The sequence below is a fragment of the Letharia lupina genome (genome assembly GCF_014066315.1).
Source record: "Letharia lupina isolate WasteWater1 chromosome Unknown contig_11, whole genome shotgun sequence".
NCBI classification, from domain to species: Eukaryota; Fungi; Ascomycota; class Lecanoromycetes; order Lecanorales; family Parmeliaceae; genus Letharia; species Letharia lupina.
In genome coordinates, this window is record NW_023502980.1 from 142,293 (window position 1) to 157,049 (window position 14,757).

The 14,757-nt window shown below is 48.7% G+C and overlaps 5 protein-coding genes across 5 annotated transcripts; 4 read left to right on the plus strand and 1 right to left on the minus strand.

Moving 5' to 3' along the window:
- Positions 1-646: 646 nt before the first annotated feature.
- Positions 647-2,352, plus strand: HO133_000614 (uncharacterized protein; the record flags this gene model as incomplete). Its single annotated transcript, XM_037291553.1, is given in 3 exon segments — positions 647-880; positions 892-1,351; positions 1,415-2,352. The coding sequence occupies 3 exon segments, from the start codon at positions 647-649 to the stop codon at positions 2,350-2,352; spliced, it is 1,632 nt and encodes a 543-aa protein (XP_037151915.1).
- A 1,168-nt stretch (positions 2,353-3,520) lies between these two features.
- HO133_000615 (uncharacterized protein) lies at positions 3,521-3,980 on the plus strand (the record flags this gene model as incomplete). The annotated part of the gene is made up of 2 exons (XM_037291554.1): positions 3,521-3,669; positions 3,719-3,980. The coding sequence occupies 2 exons, from the start codon at positions 3,521-3,523 to the stop codon at positions 3,978-3,980; spliced, it is 411 nt and encodes a 136-aa protein (XP_037151916.1).
- A 2,335-nt stretch (positions 3,981-6,315) lies between these two features.
- HO133_000616 (uncharacterized protein) lies at positions 6,316-7,727 on the minus strand (the record flags this gene model as incomplete). The annotated part of the gene is made up of 6 exons (XM_037291555.1): positions 6,316-6,571; positions 6,707-6,722; positions 6,784-6,863; positions 6,911-7,125; positions 7,176-7,304; positions 7,548-7,727. 6 exons carry the CDS (start codon positions 7,725-7,727, stop codon positions 6,316-6,318), a joined length of 876 nt encoding a protein of 291 aa, XP_037151917.1.
- A 621-nt stretch (positions 7,728-8,348) lies between these two features.
- On the plus strand, positions 8,349-12,774 carry HO133_000617 (uncharacterized protein; the record flags this gene model as incomplete). The annotated part of the gene is made up of 8 exons (XM_037291556.1): positions 8,349-8,645; positions 8,695-9,115; positions 9,168-10,033; positions 10,432-10,578; positions 10,850-11,010; positions 11,060-11,155; positions 11,203-11,888; positions 11,939-12,774. The coding sequence occupies 8 exons, from the start codon at positions 8,349-8,351 to the stop codon at positions 12,772-12,774; spliced, it is 3,510 nt and encodes a 1,169-aa protein (XP_037151918.1).
- Positions 12,775-13,466: 692 nt separating this feature from the next.
- Positions 13,467-14,544, plus strand: HO133_000618 (uncharacterized protein; the record flags this gene model as incomplete). Its single annotated transcript, XM_037291557.1, has 5 exons — positions 13,467-13,519; positions 13,584-13,694; positions 13,746-13,990; positions 14,089-14,227; positions 14,280-14,544. The coding sequence occupies 5 exons, from the start codon at positions 13,467-13,469 to the stop codon at positions 14,542-14,544; spliced, it is 813 nt and encodes a 270-aa protein (XP_037151919.1).
- Positions 14,545-14,757: the final 213 nt, after the last annotated feature.

The following is a 14,757-nucleotide window of genomic DNA, read 5'->3' on the forward strand; positions in this document are numbered from 1 at the left end:
TATCCACACTCGATATCAGTAGCCAATGCGACTACTTTACTGTCTAAGCAAGGTCGTCTACCAGATGCGTGTTCCGCATCATGCAGGCAGACGTGGTCCTTTTTTATAAGGGCTTACTTTTGACTAATCGGACGAAAAACCCCTCCACCACTGTGTCTTCACCCGGGTATTTATTTGTCAATCAAAAATCTCAGAGCCTGCATGCTTCCCATCTATTCCTGCGGTCAAGCAGCGCCCCATGCACTTTCTTGATTTCCGTCTTACTTGCATTAAAAATTCTCCTTCAACAGTCATCGTAATTCATTGGCTGTGCTCGCAGGACTCCTTCTTTGCCTTTCTGTTTCCTTTTCCGCCTCCTATTTTCGCTCTTTTTTTTCAAGATCTATTGGCAATGCCAGTGAAACACGGTCAATGGATAATACTGGCTCCAATGCGCCATGTTTGAGGCGTGATCTACGTAAATACCGAAATGACGGTCCCTAGGTCGAGATCTGCAGTACAGTCTTATCGGAGACTCCGCATTCTTTCACGTTCCCAGCCTTATCTCATTTACGCAACCATAGTCTAATGGTGCCTGCGTAAAGCTCCGTGGAAGTAAATCAGCGAATGTTCCTCGCCCAACTGTGCGCTTCTATCAATCAAGCAAATGATTGAGAACCGAAGTGAAGGCAAAATGGACTTCGTTGTCTCACCATATTTTATTCTCCCATTCATCCTACTCTCGTACTGTGGAGTCGACTTAATCATCACAAAGCGCGTGGTACAGAAGAATAGCGCGTATCCTCTCCTGGGCAGCCCTTTAGTTACAATCCCCAGAGTGTTACTCAATTTGGTCTTCGCTGGTAAAGCAGCACAGATCCTTGAAAATGGCTATAAAAAGGTGATTCTTAGCTCTGTGTTCGAAATTCAAGTCTACCGCTCATATCAGCAAAGTTTAAGGACGGGGCCTTCCAGCTCGTCCGAGGCGACGGCAACATAGTCGTTCTGCCGAATTGTCTTCTGGACGAACTTTCGACCCTACCTTCAACGATCGCAAGCCCGAATGGTGCGCTCGAACATGATCTTCTAGGTCCATACACCGGCCTGGATCTGATTCTGGAAAGCAGGCTACATCATGCCATTGTACAACGCAAGCTCACTCCGCGTCTCGGTATCCTCACCCCAGGCTTGGAGAACGAACTCAACGCTGCTTTCGAAGACTACTTTCCCACCTGCGACGAGTGGACCGAGTTTACGCCTTATAAAATATTAGGGAAAATATCTGCAAGGCTCTCTGGAAGAGCTTTGGTTGGTCCTACATTATGTCGTGACGCCACATGGCTGGACATTTCATTTGATTATACCGAGAACTGTGCGCCTCCTTTCCAAGTGACTCTGCTCGAACCATCTAGCTTGTGCTGATAATTCTGGCCAGTATTCAGAACCGTCGTCCTGCTACGTCTATTCCCTGAGTGGGTGCGCCCCTTACTCTGCCGCATGCTTCCCTCCTACTGGCATGGCCAAAGATACGTTCGGTCAGCGAAAGCACTCCTTGGTCCGAAGATTCACGAGCTTCTCTGCAAGAGCGATGACTACTCATGGGGTCCAGAAGGCCATGAAGAAGACTCAAATGTGCTCTCGTGGCTCGCCAGCACCGCAAAGGGCAGAGACCGAGATCCAGACACCTTGGCCCACGTTGAGGTGCTTTTAGCCCTGGCCGCGGTACACACCACACTCCTCAGAATGGTGAACGTTTTGTATGACCTCACCGCTAACCCAGGCCTTCTTGAGGAATTACGATTCGAGATCGAAGCCGAGGTCGAGGGCAAACAGGGATGGAATGAGGCATCGTACTCACAACTCCAAAAACTAGACAGTGTCTTTCGCGAATCCCAGAGGATGTCACCGCCTACGATCCTAGGGATGAAGCGGCTATTCAAACAAGCCCACACGTTCGAGAACGGTCTGCACCTCCCCAAAGGCAGTTATGCATGTCTCCCCATCTTTGCAATCGAGAACGACCCGGCGAACACTCCCCATCCAGAAGTGTTTGACGGGCTGAGGAGCTATAGACGGCGCCAGCAGGCCCAGACAAATGATAGCAAGCCGAAAGCCGGTAACGAAGAGCATTTGTTCTCGTCAACAGAACATAACATACTCAATTTTGGCTACGGCAAGTCCGCATGTCCAGGCCGCTATTTTGCCAGTCTAGTCCTCAAGATCCTATTCGCAAAACTGCTGACGGAGTACGAGTTCGATTTCCTCCCGGGCACGAAACGGCCACAGAACATCATGATCCATGAATTCCTGTTCTGCTGGCCGTGGCAAAAGATGCTGGTGAGGCGAAAGAAAGATGGGATGTGCCCGTTCTAGGATGATCAATTATCCTTTGCGCCTACTCTCAGCGAGGACATGTATGATTAGTGTATTCTAGGACTTCCATAAACTGTACACCTTTCACAGGTCACCCAGGAAGCGCATATGGTTCGAGAAATTCGGAGCAAGAAAGTCGAGTCATGAACGGCAAAGCGGGTCTCAATCGAGTAAGAGATCGTGTCTGTGCGCCCCTTCATTTTGTAGAGAGTCTCGGTCTAGAGGCCAATCCTTCTACGCTTATCCCTAAAGAAAGTGACCTCATAGTGATGAGAAAGAAAAAGAAAAAATAAACTCAAAAACACTCCCCCCTGCCCCGTAGGAAAAGTCGAGCCCGAAGATAGCATCCTCCAGCGGACCCCATTCCAGCCAGCAATCAATACTTCCGCATTGCACTTCCAGACATTTACACTTGTCCCTCTTTTGTAAAATCCACGAGGAAGCAGCACGACTTCTATCACCTATTGACTCCCCCACTCTGGCGTCTTGAAATCTCCTTATCCAACCCCTCCATCGCTCCGAGTCCTCCGAAACATGGCCTCCGAATACAGTAAAGGAAGGGATTTCATCTCGGCTGCAAAGTGCGTAAAATACATACAAGACTTCATGTCGCTTTGGGGGGGAAAAATTTCATCACGGTTTCTCCCTCATGACTGACTGACTGACTTACACCTCGCGAACCACCTTTTGGGTGGGGGTGCGGGGGACAAAGGATCAACTACTTCCATCACGTCCTCAAACAGCTTACCAGCTACACTCTCCATCCGAGTATCAGCCTTGCTGCCCAGCAGCCCAGCCGCATCGCAGACTTGGGCACGCAGACTGCGTACGGAAGGCTTCCTACTACCCATCTATAAATTGACTCATCACCAAACTGTAGGATCTGGCCGATCGATGTCGCAGAAGACAACTCTCTACAGGCCGATGTGGACGGGTTTGACATTTCTGACAAGTTCTTCCCACCTCGCGCCTGGCTGCCACCAAATGTCACTCTCCACCACCACGACGTCTATCAAGCCTTCCCGAATCGCTTCCATGGCCACTTTGACGTCGTCCATCTTCGGCTGTTTCTCACCCTGTCAACGTCTCAAGTGACGCAGATACTTCAGAATGCAATGACGTTGCTAAGTTCGGATTTCCTCCGGGTGTATCATTAAAGAGTAGGCTTATGGAACTAGGACCCGGCGGTTACATCCAATGGACCGAACACGACAAGAATGACATCACGCCCATCGCTGCTTCTTCCACTCAGCCCACCACCGCCGCCCAAGCCTTCATCGACCTCGAGCAAAATCCTTTCGCAAACTATAATGCACGGTTCGTCTTCTCTTCGCCACTCTCATTTTGTCACTAAATCCAGCTTTAGCTGGGTTTTCGACATTGGCCCCACAATGACTTCAGTTGGACTGGAAGTGGTTGCACATGACCGCATGCAGGTAAGACGAAGTCTGCTTATGCAGATGAACGAGCTGCATCTACTCTCGCTGATGGATGTGCCAACGGGGCTGAGCGAGGCGGTGGACCAGTTCCGCGACAAACATCTGGAGGGGCTGATGGAAGAGTATGGTAAGGGGGTATCGACGGTCGATGGGTTTGTGTGTGTAGTGGGGAAAAAGCCTGAGGTTTAGGATTTGTGCAAGCGGAGGCGAGCCTGTATGCAAGGGTTTGACTCTGCCTAGATAGAAACTCTAGTCTAGCCAGCGTAGGAGCTGGCTTATAGGTCATGATGAGCTTCGAGCTGGGGGTGACGTACGGCGTGAGTGCATTCAGCTTTGTGATTTGCAGAAATTTGAATGTATTGTGGATTGATCCACACGGAGCCGAACATCTTTACAACCGTGGCATGCATTCTGAATCCTTCAAAACAGTAAGACTGACGGGTTCAGGCAAACGAGCAATACGAATCTCTGCTGAGCACCCTGTTCATACGCATGAGTCAGAATATCTCGGATAGCGCTATCGCGCAAATATATGCAAGAGCCCGCCATCAGGTGCTCCGGATATTTCTCTCCTGCATGTAACAAGTTCGAATAATAGATGTCTACAGGATGCAGGAGCTGAAAGCTCATGAGACACCTCCACGATTCCAAAGCTACTTTGCACACATGCGCCGACAACTCCACATGCACCATGACGAAGTACATGCTTGTATCTTGGGTAGTGAGACGACGTGACATCGCTAAGCAGTGTCATGGGTGTGCACTCTGTAGATCCACGTAAAGGATATTGTATAGCATGTCTATTCTTATCGGACGCAAGAGAGTTTGTTATAGGTACCCCAACCATGCTGTCATTCGATCCCGAATGCAAGGGTTTGAATTTAGCAAAACACGAAGATTGGCCTGATTAGCATAAGCAAGATTAATGGCAAACTTGGGAACGGATTTGCAAATAACAGGAGCCTGTCGAAGTTCCTTGTTCAACCAGGGGTGACGGAAGATTGGAGTATGCAACAAAATAGAAACAATCTTTGATTTTTTGAATGTGGCGAAGCCAGAGGTGGAGCATTGGCTAATGGCGCAACCCCAGAGATGTACACTGACAATTCCAAGGAGGCATCTGAAGTCTTTTGGCGGTTGCACTAGAGCCAAAGGAGTGGGAATCTTCACTCAGATTTTTTGTCGACATGCATTCAGATGCACTAGCGATGCAGTCCGGTACAGGCAAGGTGTCGTGATCCAAGGTATTACACCCATAGCACTAGAGTACGTCAGCGCCATCTTTGGGATGCTCACCCGGAGAATATTTGTGACAGACAGCGTCGGAGACTTTCTCAGAGCGCATGATCATTTACTGGTTACGAATTTGATGATCCAGAACCTAATTAGGCCAGCTGACTCGACATCCGCATCGCGCTAGGGGTACGCTGCGTGGTCACCGCAATCTCTTCTCGAAGGACTGTTGATGATGTGGCAGCCAGCGGCAGCTATCGACTCTGTCGGCTGTGTATATGGGTGCATTCAAGAAATGCTACTCGTATGGTAATATGTTGTATGAAATTATTCTAGTGGTTAGGTATCGGGGAATTATTTAGATTGATGTCGGCGGACGCAAGGAAAGCGGCACGTACCGCCCTGCGGGAAGTCAAGTAGGTAGACAGAATTGGTGCTACGTACCTTACCTTCTCAAGTCGGCCGATCTGGAGTCCTTTGCAAATGTAACTCTGAAAATGCTCACATAAGACGGGCTATAGGATTTCCTTCTCATGCAGCAATGGATGTAACATGATCGCGAGATCAGCGAAATTACTCCCGATAATTCGCAACTAGGATCCAATCGAACACATGCAAGCCGTGATAGGATTTATAGGATTTATAGGATTTGATGACGATGTGTTGGCGGATGGTGGCGCACGCTCAGCACGGACGGCAGAAGCGGGACGGGTTATGCTCGTTACGACTAGACCAAAAGGTGATCACTAGTAAGATTAGTCCGTCACTAAACAGTAACTTATACTAGTTGTAGGCTTGAAAGCGTATGACCGCTTTCCCACACACATCTACGGCCTTGCGTGCCCAATCTAAAAAGACACTCCGGGCCGATTCAGCTACTCATTCATGGCTGACTTGCAGGACAAGTGCAGTCGTGTCGTGGTTGCGTAAGGCTTGGCACGCGCGAGTTGCGAGCACATTTGTTCCTACCTAGGACTACATTCCTGACGTCAATGGCATTTGGTCTGCATAATGTAAACCCGACCAGCCGCTTTTCTCGTCTTAGCAACTGCCTTCTTTCAAACGTTAAGCAATGTCCGAGTATGACCGGTATGTTCCTGCTTGCTGTATCAGGTACGATTGCTAGTGGGTCTGGTACAAGAATGTAATGGTCTTGTATCCTACTTTCAACAAGAAAAGCTTGAGAGGGAAGACATTGAATAGTTGGTAGTCTTATAGTGGTAGCTCAGACACCCCAATTATGTCTATAGAACTCTTTCAGTGCCAGCTACCTGAGGTACTCGGACGTCCCCTATCCCACATTTTCTTCATGTCTCGAATCCCTTGTGATGTCGTAGGCTTTCGTTATATTGATCACACCGTCCTGATGGCCTTCCGGTCCTTCTTCACTCCGGCTTTCGACGTTGTTAGTAACGTGACCCTCGTTATGTGCTGTAGACCAATCGGCGGATGCTTGCTTGAGATTGATGTGTGAATCAATAGATGAACTGTTCCTAGGAGCTGGATCGATAGACTTTTGCTGGCTGCGACTACCAGTCGAGTCTCTGCTATGAAGAGAAAACACTGATATCACACTGCGGACGAGAGAGCCTGGGGACCTGCCTCTGGGTAACAGGGGACCGTAGCAAGGTAGGCAAGCGGCGATAATGGAGCAATTTGGTTCAATTATCATGAATACGAACTGCTTGGATTGGACGTCTAAAGATGTCAGCACGCTCGTTCACCCAAGCAATTCCTGTCTACCTTGGAAAAGACTCACGGATTGCGTATTCGGATTTTTCGACTTGTCTAACAGATTGGTTGATGAAGACAAGTCGAACGATAGCTGCAATACAACAACTATTTACTTGTCAATCAAAGCCAGTGAGTAAACGAGGATAACTCACAAGCCTCCCACCCAGAAAATCAATGCAATCGCAACCTTTCTCTGGGTACGCATATGAAGACCGAAGATGACTGGTATTGGAAAACAAAGAATGATGAAGTCAAGGGCGACACTACTTCCCACTTGAGCTAAGCCAAGCGCTGTCGAATCCCATCGCAGGTGGCCTTCCCCAGGCATCCAAGATGCTGAGATCGGATCCCCCTGGATTAATCCAAGCTGTCGAAAGATTGAGTCTTTAGTCGACCCAGATGGACATATATACTCACAACGAAAAAGATAGCACCCCAGGCAACGATGAACGGGATTGTGATCCGCACAGCGAGTTTGAATTTCGGTGTAGTAAAGATTCTCTTATAGAAGAGCAAAATGGAAATCTTGACCGCGGAGAGGGGAAGCTGAACCAGTGAGCATGCAATGATGAGGCACTGGTGGACTTGTAAGCTTGCCAGCCGATGCCCTAAGTCATTGCTTCACAATGAACTTGCCTTGAGAGAATCACTAGTTCCGGTCAAGGAATCGATCCTGTAATAATTTAATCCCGTGATAGCTCCAAAAGTCCAGACATTGATGCTCAAAGAGAGCACCAAAATCTATACATAATCAATGAATGCCCTTCTTCATCAGCACACCTTCCTTACCCATGAAAGAACAATCCAATAGTCATCGACTTGGAATGGTTGCTTTGCGACTCTTCGGGCCTTGTCGCGAAAGAAAATGGCGATGAGAGATAGAATAGGAAATACTACTGCAACGATAACAAGCGCAGTGGTGATCAAAGCAGGTACTTTTGCGGTCGTAGCCGCGGAGGTTGAAGCCATGGCTGAAGGGTACTATCGAATGCTGACGACCGAAGGCTTCATAAATCTCGAGGATTCCTGGGATAATGAAGGTAAAGGATCTTCAGTAAAACCGATTACTTATAAACATCTGGAATGCTGTTGAAGGGTTGACACAGCAAGTGCAGCTCCACACTCCATCAACGTCATCTGCGTGCCGCAGCCTCGTTTTCAATCCGGCGCTTCGGACATCGTAGATATACTTCCAGCTTTGTCACAACCTCATTGCCTCGAAGCTGCAGCTGCGGTCTGCAAGGCGTACTACTTGTTTCACTAGTGCTTACTTGTTGGCCGATCTTTTCCGAGATAAGCAATCAGCTGATGACTTGCCGGACGTGGTACATTTCTGGTACGAACGGTACATGGTAATAATGCAATGTAATATTACGTTTCTTGATCCACCCCCTATTCTATTTCACGAGGCAGCTCGCAAGGTAGCATCCTATTTAAGATTTGGATCTCAAACAAGAGGATCTAGTATGACGCGGTACATGCAGTGCCTTGCGGCGGGGATGTCCGTCTTCAATATAAAAGAGTGTCCAAGGTTGACAGAGGCGTCGCAATTGTATACAGTGACTCTTGTATCGACCAACAAACGCAAACATGTCGACAGCGAGGCTAGATCTACTATATCTCTATACAAAACACCTTGCAGATGGCTGCTTCAATGGTAGTGAGCCGTGGACGAAAACAAGATTCCTAGAACATCGGACAAATCTTACACAGCTTGCACTTCTAGCTGCTATCATCTTCTCTCTCACATATGTCCTCGTACACTTTCCCACCTACAATGACGGCCTCCCAGTCGTCAATCGCCGCTTCTTTCTCGAACCTCGAATTTTTGCTCGGATACGGTGGGCCATAAAGGCGAGGGACATACTGGAGATTGCAAACCAAAAGGTTTGGTGTCTTAGTGCCTTAAAGATGAAACGGTCCTAACAATTAGTAGTATGAAGGCCGTGCGTATCGTCTTGACCGCGGGGACACCGATTTGGTTGTGCTTCCACCCCAATTCATCACGGAACTCAATGGGCTGCCTCAGGACATGATGAGCTCCAGGAGATCCCATGCATCGACACTACTCGGACGTCTGAATGGGATGGACGTGGTGCTCAAGACCAATCTCCATGTTAAGGTGCTACTCAACCGAATTACTCCAGCTCTTCCTGGGCTCCTTGAGCCCTCCCGGACTCGTATCGAGGAGACGTTGGCAAGGCTGTTCCCACAGCAAAGTGACACATGGACTGCTGTCAAGCCAGTCGACAAGATAGTCCTTTGTATCAGTCGAAGTATAACTCTCGCTACCTTAGGCGAACCCACCTGTGATGACCCAGAACTTGTTCATACGTTCATGGAGCATACGAGAAACGGTGAGTACACCTTCATGTGGAATCTTCAAGATCTCTCTAAAGATCACAACAGTCTTCTCCGTAGCCTTCACAATGCGACTGGTACCGTGGTTCCTACAACCATTCCTTGTCTGGCTTCTTCCAGCTAAATGGCGACTACGACAAACATGGCGAACCTTGGAGCGTTTCGTATACCCAGAAGTAGTGCGACGTCGAATGGATGAGGGATGTGAAGGACGCATTGACCTGATCTCGTCCATGATAAGAGAAGCAAAAGATAAGCGGGACGCTGATCCTCAACTGGTGAAGGGCATTATAGGATCTACCGCAGCTGGAGCTACCTACAGTTCAGCAGCTCTGATCGTCGGTGTTGTGGCAGATCTGGTCGCTTGCCCACGTTTTCTTGAGGAGATTCGCGAGGAGATTCGCACAAAGCACGAAGAAGTGGACGGGAAGTGGGACATAGAGGCCTACAACTGCTTGGAAAAGCTAGATTCGGCGATGAAAGAAACAGTCAGGCTTGCACCGGGGACGTATCTAGTCTACGGTCGAGTGATGCTGAACGATCATACCCTCTCTGACGGCCTCACACTCAAAAAAGGACAATTCATCTGCGTCTCGGGATACTCCAGGGCAATGGATGATCATATTTTTCCCAACCCAAAAGACTACGACGCTCTTCGGGCTTACAATCAAAGTCTACCGGATCACCGCGCTCGACCATTTTCGAGTGTTCTCGCGGACGACTACCGATGGGGAGCTGGGAGATGGGCGTGTCCAGGCCGGTACATCGCAACCTTGATGGCGAAGATCATCCTTGTGAAGCTTCTTGATGAGTATGACTTCCAGTTCGTCGACCAAAAACGTCCATCCAATGCCTTGCTGCACGAATTCGTGTTCTTCCATCCAAATACCGAAATAATGATGCGACGCAAAAAGGTAGTTTGCGTATCGCGCAATGATGTGATGATGAGACTACTGCAGATCTATGCAGAAAACTTGCTTGGAAGCTGAAAGGAAAGAGAGCGAGTGGTATTAGGTTGTAGGGCAGAATGGTTACAATAATGAACCGCGCAAGAAATACCTGGCGTATATGACAAACCCCAGGTCTCATTTGCAAAGCGAAATAAGATACTGTCTTCCATACCAGTCAAATACGGTATATTCATACGGTATTGAAGAATGTGAGACGTATTCAAAAGCTTGGCGTTCAAAAGACAATTTTACTTTAGCCGGCTCTTCGGCTACTATGGAACCTTGAGGATAGAAGATGTAGAACGTACTTAATAATAATGTTGGTGTATACGCTGATTCGATACCACTACTTGGCTTGGCAGGTACTTCAAAAAGCCTTCGATAAAGTATTCAAGGCTGCGAATGAATATCAATATCCTAAAGTATGCAATAAGAAGGGGCCAGGTGGCATGGAAGGTCTTAGGGTAGGGGTACGTACTGGTACAGCAGGTGGGGCAGGTCAGAAACTGGTTAGCCATTTTCTAACACGTATTCACTCCATTAAACACCTTGATCCACAACAATCTCTTTTCATACACTAATTCACTCAATTACGAATAACGTTATAGTCGAGATTAAGTGACGAAGAACTGAGTTGCTGAAGGCTTATTCGACCTTCAAGTTCCTCTGTAGCGCGGCTTATGTTTGAGCTCGGAGCAGCCTTGCGAAAGCCTTTCGTATATATCCCTGAGCCTTTCAACTCCGCAACCAAGTCCTTCGTTTTCTCTTACAACTCTGCAGCCTGTCCTTCATCTGCACACCTCTCAGGGAATCAAGATGGTTAGCATTGTTCTGACAGGCTTGTTGGGGCTAGCCATCCTGGGGACATACTTGAAGGTCTCGAAATGGAGGCAGAATTACTCTGTAGCCTCCAAGACCGGGTTTCCCGTATTCTACTCCCCGTGAGTTGCCCACCAGAGATTCGAGGTTGACATGCACTGACATATGCAGCATCTATCTCTCTGATGCATGGTGGATGATCTGCTATCCGGTCCTTGTCCCCATCCTCGAGCTTCTGCCCCGCGCGTGGGTGAGCCCATGGTCACAGTTTGTGCCCCAAACCCATCGCTACTATCCTTCGCTGAAGTGGACAGAATTTCTCAGATCTGGAAGATATGGAAAACTGGCCATCAACCATATAAAGACGCTGGCAGCGATACGTTTGTCCTGGCGACACCCAATGGCAACATGCTCTGGACTTGCGACAATGCAGTAATTGATCAGCTTTTTACATTGCACCCGAAGGTTGAGCAGCCAATAGAGCTCGTTAAGTTCTATGATCTTTGGGGACCAACCATTAGTTCCGTGTCCGGGGAGGAATGGAAGGCTCACAGGAGGGCAGTCAGTGCTGGATTCGGCAACGCGATGAATAAGATTGTCTGGGACGAGGCTCAACATCAGATGGAGACACTTGCCGCCTACTGGATCGAAAAAGAAGGATCAGTCATCCCTGTTATCCGGTCTTGGACCTCAAGGCTGGCTCTTCATGTGATCTCGAGCGGCTTCTTCAACAAAAGGCTGGAGTGGGAGGATTATGGATCCACAACCGCAGTACCATCCGGACACAAGTTGACGTTTGGCACAGCTTTATTCATGATGCTCAGTCGTCTGGCAACCGTTTTCATGACCCCGCGAGCGCTGCTTGGCAAGCTTCCGGGCCAGATGTTCAAGGAAGCGCATGCAAGCTTTACCGAAGTGACCAAATACATCCAGGAGCTCCGTTCGGGAGCCGCTGAGAACATGGTTGAGCTTGCAGGCAAGAGGAACAAAACAATTCTTGGTAGGCGCAACACAGATCTCCATTCGATTGGATATGCTAATTGGATCTAGAGGCTATTGTAATTTCTGCGGCGGATCCAGAAATTACAGGCAAGAAACCTCTTCCCGAAGAAAGTGTGCTGGGAAATATCTTCTTCACTCTGCTCGCCGGGCACGAAACATTGGGAAGCACCATGGGATTCATCTTCGTGTTAATAACGCTCTATCCAGAGTATCAAAAACGAATTCAGGAAGACTTGGATAGACATCTCGGCCTACGTCCAAAGAGCGATTGGACGGTTGAAAAGGACTATCAAGCGCTTCAGAAAGGCTATATCGGCGCAGTGCAGAAGGAAGTGCTTTACATCTACAACCCTGGCTCGTTCCTCATGCGGACGACCATCGAGCCCGTTACCGTTGTTGACTCAAAGGGCCAATCTCATGTGGTCCCGGAGAACACTCTGACTCTCATCAACAATGCAGCCGCCGCCCGTAATCCGGCGACGTGGAAGAAACCGCAAGTGGCGCCCGCAAGACGTGCTGCACTGTCTGACTCGCCGGCTCTATATTTCAACCCAGAAAGATGGTTAGGTACAGATGACAGGCCTGACGATGTCAAGGGTGGCCTCCCAGCGTGGCACGCGTTTGGCGCCGGCGGACGAGCCTGTCCTGGAAGAACTTTCGCGCAGATTGAGCTGACGTCCGTCATGGCAACGCTTTTGAAAGACTACTCGTTAGAACTGATCGTAGATGAGAAGACATTGAGAGAATGCGGAGGTGATAAAAAATTAGCGTGGGAGAGGAAGAGGGACATTGGAATCAAGATGATGTATGACGATATCGAGGCTAACATCAGCATCGGTCTCATGAAGGAGCTTCCAATCCGGGTCATCAAGCGAAAGCTCTGAACGCAGACATATTTGGCCTCTTCCTTAGAATTAATAACGAGATGTAGTATGTATTGGTCTTCGTATTTGGCATTTACATTACACAGCAGCTAGGCCGTTGGTCCTGCTGACAATGAGAGGTGGGCACTTGCTCTCCAACCTCTGCCTTCTAGTGCTCCAAATGAAATATGTGCATCCCGCTAGGTATCTTAATTTACCCAATCACCACGCTACCACTACACCGCCAATGGAAATGATTGGCATTGTGATCGGCGGTCATGCAGCAACGTAAAGCGAGAGTGCAGTCCCTGAATGGCGGGGGCCGTCAATATTGTAAGGTACTTCAGGTGTGGGTTGTTACCCACTTACCCATCTCATCCACTGCCTATGCTTCTTTTTCGTCTGTTCATGCCGAGAAGCGTCATGAGATCATCCGGTCTTCTCCCTTGTTCGGAAGGAAAAAGGCGTGCTAGGCATACAAAATCCTTCGTGTAAGAAGGGATTAAAATGCCTCTTCCGGCATTCCTTCGTCCAGTCCGCAGCGAGGCTCTGATCTCTCATATGGTGTCTAGCAATCCACGCTTTGTTTGTACTATACTGTTGACTACACGCCTGACTTTAAGCTACCGCTGACCTAAATTTGGCCTTAATTCTGGCCCCCTCTTTGGACAAGTCACATAACACTCTGCAGGCGACGGAAGGAATCGTCCCCCATGGCGACTCAGACCGAGGATAAAGTGGCTTATCCAATTCAGCGGACCTTCAGGTCATCTATCAGGTAGACAGTCTCACCCGAGGCCTATTGACGTCTGCCTAATCGCTGTCACTAGACTGAATTACAACCATCTGCTCATGAAAGAAACTGCTGGCTACCTGATCAATCCTAGAATACCCACAAGCCAGAAGGAGATCCGCATCGCTGATGTAGGCACAGGGACTGCGTAAGGCACTTCTTCCTCTCAGTCTGCCCACTTGCACTCACGGTAATAAAGAGCATGGGCGCTTGAAACTGCCGCGAAATACCCGAATGCAACCATTCATGGTTTCGACATATCAGACGAGCAGTTTTCGCCTCTGTATACCATATCCAATGTCCGGCTAGTAGTCCACGATTGCTTCAAAGAATTCCCTGCCGAGTTCGTGGAGCAGTATGATGTCGTCCATGCTAGATTCTGGCTCTGTCTCGTCAATAATCCAGACGCTCCGGTGCTCCTCAAGAATCTCATGTCCTTGCTGAGTAGGTCCTTTCGTTGAATTTGCTTTCCTTATTACTGCGACATTGCAGAGGAACATTGAACTTGATTTAGATTGAGCTACTTATTGACCATGGTCCAGAACCTGGTGGCTACCTGCAATGGTTCGAGCCTTTAGCAAAGTCAGTCAGCGTCTGGAAGCCCGATCCCAACATGCCAAGCCCTGCTCTCGACCGGCACTGTAAAATTTGGGCAAAACCAAAGCCATATACCACTTACGAGTAAGCCCTCAACCTTTGTCCAACCCCCTCACATCAACTCTAACAGATCTAGATGGGTCGAGCAGCTTCCTGAACTGTTCCGGAGCCACGGTCTCACATCCGTAGCGACTGACCGCCATCTGATTGGTGACCAATTCCGGGCCATGTGGGGCCAAAGCAACCTCGCTGGCTACCTAGACTTGGTGGAGGAAAATGTTGAAGGGGTGGGGGATGCAAATGACATCAAAAGCTTTGTGAGGAAGTTGGAGGAGGAGATGAAGAAGGGAGCGAGTTTTGATACGACGTTCCTTTGTGTTGTGGGAAGGAAAGCATTGTAATGAAGTCATATCACGCGCACCAGAGAAGAGAAGAGCTTGGCCAATACTGTTATGGGAATGAGGTGTCTAAAACCCTCCTGTCTTTCAACACCTGGTATCTCCTCATTCCGGACATTTGGACAAAATAGGCAAATCGTAGAGCTTTGTTTCCACTTGTAGAGTTCCCCAGGCCCGCCAATGACCATCTCTTCAACGTCTCGGATTCCACCTCTC